The following is a 6,702-nucleotide window of genomic DNA, read 5'->3' as shown; positions in this document are numbered from 1 at the left end:
ATTTCTGTAGCAGCTTGTCAAGGTGGAGGTATGTCATTTTTAACTGGTTCACACACTGAGGGAAAGTTTAACAAGGAATCATATCTCATAAGCTCATTATTATTATTTTTATTTTTTATGTTTAAATTTTTACAGACAAAGTCACTTTGGCTGTAAAGTAAATGTAGAGGCTTTAAAAGCACTGTTGCCTGTAAAATGTAGTGAAGAACTATATGTAGCATAAAACCAAATAATCAACAATGGGGTTTTTTTCATTTTATTTAAAGTGTTCAAGATTTATATCCATGTAGAATGTAAATGCAATTGTGGCCTTCTGAGGACAGTCAAGGTTGCACATAAATACAGTACTTGATTACACATAGTTACAATTTTTCACTGCATACATGTTTGTTCAATAAGAAGCAGCTCCACTGATTGAACAATAACAAATTATACTTTAACTTGACCTCCTGCAGTAAAACTGCAACATTAAAACACCTATTGCTTGTTATAACTTAACACTCTGAAAAAAGCTATTCTTCGCTATGATCATTTTTAATGTAATGTCAGTCACACGCGTCTGCAGCCTTGATTTTGATTGAATTTGCGCACAGCTACATGATGAAAAGCATTTGCAAACAACTACATACTTTACAGTGAATCTGGCATTCTTAAATCAGCACCACACAAAGCTTTATTATTAGAATATACACGAGATCAGAGACACTACTTTATTGCCCACGTTCCTTTAGATCTTGATTACTGTATTCATTTTTTTAAGCTGATTCATTGTTGTTAGGGATGCACGATTTTATCAGCATGTCATCCGTGTTGGCAGATATTGGCTTTAAAATTAAATATTGGAATCAGCTAATATGCTGATTTCTGCCAACATCCCAAAATCCCATTTTTATTTAATTGACTGAGTGAACATGTACAAAACATCCACCCTAAGTTAAAGTATTTTTCTTATTTTGCATATTGAATGAATATTACATACATTAAAAAGCTTAAGAGTATGCATAACATGTTAATTTCCACTACAGAAGAAACTTTGTAATCAAATAAATTGGGTGGGAAAAAAAGTGGATATATAGATATTGGTATTGGTTATAAGCCAAATTAGTATTTACAGTATATATCTGCATATCAGACATCGGCAAAAAATCCAATATCATGCACCCCCTAAACATAGCACATCTACAATTTGTGTTTGTGTCTCAACTCTAAAATCCAAAACGAAAAGAATTATATCACCTTGATTCAATCACAAAATGCATTAAAAATATAAAATTAAATGACAGGCTGCAGACATAAAAGAAAAGACTATTTGTCAGGATGAATATATAAATGAGTAAACACCAGCAGAGAGTGGGTTTCTTAGCCTCAACCTCAGAGTTCACAATCCACTCATAACTGAGTTGGTGTATAAAACTTGATAAATATTTATTTTAAATAATCTAACCTGGTCCAACATTTTTAGAAAATATGTATTCACCACACAACAAACATTTTCCCATAAATTTAGATTATACAAACACTGCAAAGAAATAATGTTGCCAACACACAAAGGAGTAGAAATAAGGGTCAGTTCAACAAAAACTGACGGCAACTTTAACTAAATGTTTTACTTTCACATATTGTGACCTCTTGGTGGAACGTCTCCACAGGTTTTTCAGCTCGATGGTTTCTCCGGTGTTTATAGGCGTTTCTACGAGTATGCCATTTGAGTTAAACTTTTCCTAAAAGTGTTTCAGTTATATGACGCCTCACTTCTCTGAGTTGTTGCGTGTTCTGAAGTGGGCTGCAACGGTGTGAGATTTTCCCGGTATAATAATCCTCTCAGAAAACACCACAGTTTTACAGTATCACGGTATATAGTATTAGACAATAAGTATTATTACTATAATCAGTTACACAGACAGTTTTTTGGGGTTGAAAAAACACTTTATGATAATTGGGGAAAAATTTTCAAGGGTGGTGTGTGTAAAAAAGCAGCCTATTAAGACCATCAGCAAATGCTGAACATCAGGATTGGCTGAAGGAGTTTGTCTGACAAAGCGAGTAACTCCCTCCCGATGAAATAGTTTTTGGCAGCAGACTGAAGGCTCTGATGTTAATTTTATGGTAGTTTAAAGGCCAAAAGTGGAATTACACCCTCCAGGTCCGTCACATGATGCTATGGGGCCCAAAAACACTTTTTCCCTTTGACTTACATTGGGAAAGAGATGTCTGGAAATCAGTGGATTATTTTTGTGACCTTCAAAACCCCCACGAAACGACTCATTTCACAATCTAGATTTAAGCCTTCCAGTTCAATAACTTTTTGAAAATTTAAAAGAGCCACAAGATTAAATTTTTTGACTACCATTCAAGCAAGTGAACCACTAAACCCAAAATTAAGACTCTCCCCGAGTGGAAGTTAGCCGCTTGGGCACACTCGGCCACCCAAGTGGCTTGTGCACATGCCATATGGGCCCAGTAATGAGGAAAATCTAAGTACTTTCATAAGGAAGAAATATTGCAGTTTTGCTTCATGTGCTACTGAGCAGCTTTCATGGGAAAAAGGGCCACGACTGAGACGGAGAGAAACTGAATGTTGAGCTCACGTGATCAGGATAGTTTTACCAGGATTTGCAAAAAGTTAGATAAAGGGAAAAGGAGATGCTTATACACAGGAGAGATTATTACTCTGACTGCATTTTCTTCAGTACTGTAGATAGGTAAATGTACACAATACAATAACTTTAATACCGCGGTATACCTTGTATATCGCTGAAACCCTAGTTTTGAATATGAACCAGAACTTTAATCATCTCCCACATGATTTAAAACACAAGGACACTTGTCTGTGTAAGATTTTATATGCCTTTACAATTGAGACACATCTTGTGTCTTTTTTTTTCCTGCAGGTTTTGCAAAGTTATGACTTCTCACCGCTGTGGAGTTTCATGTGAAACATCAGGGTACCTTTTTGTCTAAAAGCTTTCCCGCACATGCAAATGAATGGCTTCTCCCCTGTGTGGATTCTAACGTGGTTTTTCAGAGCTGATATGTTATTGAATCTTTTCCCGCAAGTACTGCAAAGGTACGGTTTATCACCCGTGTGAATCCTCATATGGACTTTCAGGTCATCATTGACTCTGTAAGCTGCTCCACATATTTTACAAGCATACGGCTTCTCACCTGTGTGGGTTCTGATATGCCTCGTCAATGAAGTCATGTTACAGAGTCTCTTCCCGCATATAGTGCAAAGGCACGGCTTCTCACCTGTGTGGATTCTAATATGCTTTTTCAATACTGATTTGTAGCTGAATTTTTTTCCGCAGGTAGTGCAAAGGTACGGCTTCTCGCCCGTGTGGATTCTCGTGTGTTTTTGTAATCGGGACCTGACCTTGAAAACTTTCCCACAAGTCTCACATTTGAAAGACTTTTCACCTGTGCGAGTATTGTGGTGCATATTTGATGTGGTAGAGGCGTATACATTGTTAGTTTGACTATTGCTTGCATGATCACTTTCCTTTGAATGCAGCTCTGCGTTTCCGGTTGATCCTGAGTCTCCACGCTCGCCTCCTTTCTGAGCTTGTCTCTCAGCAACTTGAGAGTTGTGGGGGCGGAGCTGGTGGTCACTATTTGCTTCTGGTATCACGTAGGTTATAACTGGTATGTTGTCTACAGACTCTGTCTCTGATGCACTTAAAGTGTCTTCAGAGTTGAAGTCCAGAGTCTGATCTTCTCTGTGGTCACCTTCCTCGTAACTTACAGTCAACATAAAGCCTTCAGTGTCCTCAAGCTGCTCCCCCTGCTGACTGCTGCAGAGCTCCTCCTGCTCCTGTTTAATCTGTAGAGGCTCTGGCTCCTCCTGGTCCAGACCGGAGCTCTCCTGAATACAGGGCTGCTGGTCAGCAGGAAACTCGTCCTCCTCCTCCTCCTTACAGACATGTTGCTGTGGGAGCTCTGGAGAGAGACAGTGAGTATGATTACTGGCAGTGAGAGTCGAGTGGCACTGTGACAAACATTAGACATCAGGGAGGTGTTAAGACGGTGACGAGCAAATGACACTCATTTGACATCTGGCAGCTGAGATACCTCTTCCTCAATTTGCCTTTGAAGTGTGAGGGGCGCCGAGTAGTGGTTTGGTGTCAGCAAGTCCCTGTTATTTGTCAGTTTTAGATTCTTGTTGAGCCATGATGTTCTACTGTTTTTTGTTTTAATTCATTTGATTTAATTACTTTTGCCAAGGAGGTTATCATTTTGCCTATTTTGAAAAAAAACTTAAATAACAGGCTACATGACATTACTATTGCCTATAGTTATCTATAATTTTCTGCTACGATAATGGTTTAAAGACCCTCCCTTTTATTAGCACTTTAATATGTGTATAAAACAACATGAGATATTTAATAAATGCAAAATAAGAGTCTGGAAAAAGTCAGCTATGTGTACAATTTTTTGTTTACAAACTTAATTACAAATGAATGTTAAAATATTTAATCCCAAATTTTAAAAAAAAACTGTTTTAGTTGTCACTTTTTGCTCATTAGATGTGAGGCGTCAGCAGCTGACACCAGTTTCAGGGCCACAATCTGCCAGAGGAGCGGCACAAGATGTCAGAGTGCTACAATAACAATGAATAAAAAACAAAAGCATTAAATGTGGTTGCTCAGCACACATAGAAACTACATTAATGGATTTGGCCCATTTCTGCAATACATCAAAATCCAGAGCAGCATTTTTTCAGGATTAATAAACCATTAAGCTTACATTTCTCAACCTGCTTTCAGTGAGTCATTTTGATATAAAATAACAACTAACAACAATTCATATATATAATATGCACATACATTATATATATGTATATATATCTGAGTGTATGTGTATTTTTTTTGTCATTCTGACTTTATACCTCCCTCCACATATCTTACAACAGTGTCAATGTTTATACCCACCACAGACTGAAGACATACACAAACATCCACGTTAGGTAACTTTTCCTGTTCCATTTTAAAATAAAAGCCTTCTAAAAACCTTTCTGTTGACAGAACCCCATCAGTTAACAACACAAAGCATTTTATTGTGAAAGAGTTTCAGAACCGTGTTGTTGACAATACAAAGGCTTGTGAGGCTCCATGAGTAGATGGAGTGTCACCTTTCAGTTGTGGAAACACAGCAGTTACATCAACTGCAGCTGCTCCTGAACTGCTTTGCTTTTCAGCAGTTTTGCTTTATGCCAGTTTACGGCTATTTTACACTGAAATGATTCCAATGATAAGTAGCATATGTGGTGAGGGTGCATTTAGTTATTATGGTCCTGCTCTCTGGAATAAACTTCTCTATGACAAGATAAGATAAGATGAGATATACACTACTGTATAGTCTTTTAAATAAAGCTTAAGAGCTACCTGTTCTCTCAGGCCAATGGTTAACTAGTGCTTTAATCGCTCTGTCTGTCTCTCATTCCTTCTATCTTTCTCCATCTCTGTGTATATTGGTGGGTACACAATGTTGGGTGGGTGGGTATTGTACTTTTTTTTAATTAAACCTTTAGAAATTGAGCAAACCTGCTGGGTTTCTGTAAAAAATAAATCCAAAATATGGAAATGCTCATCTTAAGAGGAGATGATCCAAAAAATTGCAAGAAATAAGTTAGAAGTACAATAAAATTGGCCGATTTAGCATAAAGAAGGACAAAAAATACTTTCAAAGTGTTATTTAAATTATAATAATTAGATAACAGAATTTTCATCATTTCATTATCATAACAATCATCAATATTCCACAGCAGTTTTTTTTTTAAAAAAAATATTTCTAAATCAGTTATATTTCGAAACAACCAGCAGACTTGGTTTTTGGACCTCGGTTTTTCTGAAACCCTGCGTACAGGCGGCCCCAGATACAAGCGAGCAGTGTGGCAGGGCGGAATTGGCCGTGAGTACCGAGCAAACACCGCGACAGCTGCCACTGCGGAGCCGGTGCCAGCAGCAGGCTGTCGGCCCTGCTGGCAGCTCTGCAGGGACCAGAACAAAGGGAACAGGACACCACAGTGATGGTGGAGGAGAAGATGTCAACACGCGAGCAAACTACAAGCCCTATCAGTGCATATTTTAACAATTACGATTATAAATGTCATTCAAATTCCTCTATTCATTGTTATTAAGCTACTAAAGTTGAACCAACCTTTCCTGTAAATCTCATTTTCTGGTTTCCAAACGCTGTCCAGCAGTCTGCGCTGACGCTCGAGCTCTTCTTCGTACTCGACGATGGTTCTTTTAAAAACTCCGAATATTTCTTCAGCAGCAGCAGTTAGTCGCTCGTTGACAAACTCTCTCAAATACTCAACCGAAGACATTGTTTCCTAATTATGACTGACACCTTTATCGACGCAACAACTACACCATAATCCCGCTGCTAATCCGAATCCGCACAGAGAGCTAACGCAGCTAGCACTGGTTTTGTTTACTTCCGCTGGATGTGTCACGCTGTTTAACTTCCGGCAGTGGGCGCGAGCTACTGGTTCCTTCCGCCCACCAGCAAGTGTTTTATTCATAATTTCTCTTCCCATAAAACTCTGAAAACATTCACACAAAGATTAACCCTCACATTTGTGACTGCACCGACCTCTGCCAGTTCAAAACACATATCAAAACCCACCTGTTCAAAACTGCCTTTAATGTGATAATAGTAATATTGTGTGTATTTTATGTTTCCTAGTTTATATATAAT

At 38.1% G+C, this 6,702-nt stretch overlaps 1 protein-coding gene across 1 annotated transcript; it reads right to left on the bottom strand.

Moving 5' to 3' along the window:
• Positions 1-925: 925 nt before the first annotated feature.
• LOC121963900 (zinc finger protein 664-like) lies at positions 926-6,420 on the bottom strand. The gene is made up of 2 exons (XM_042514135.1): positions 6,157-6,420; positions 926-3,936 (listed from the first exon to the last, which is right to left on the bottom strand). Exons 1-2 carry the CDS (start codon positions 6,326-6,328, stop codon positions 2,903-2,905), a joined length of 1,206 nt encoding a protein of 401 aa, XP_042370069.1. The 5' UTR covers positions 6,329-6,420; the 3' UTR covers positions 926-2,902.
• Between the last annotated feature and the right edge of the window lie 282 nt (positions 6,421-6,702).

Source organism: Plectropomus leopardus, unplaced genomic scaffold (genome assembly GCF_008729295.1).
Source record: "Plectropomus leopardus isolate mb unplaced genomic scaffold, YSFRI_Pleo_2.0 unplaced_scaffold13182, whole genome shotgun sequence".
In the NCBI taxonomy this organism is placed as follows: domain Eukaryota; kingdom Metazoa; phylum Chordata; class Actinopteri; order Perciformes; family Serranidae; genus Plectropomus; species Plectropomus leopardus.
The sequence above is the reverse complement of the archived record's forward strand: the minus strand, read 5'-3'. Positions and strand labels throughout refer to the sequence as shown.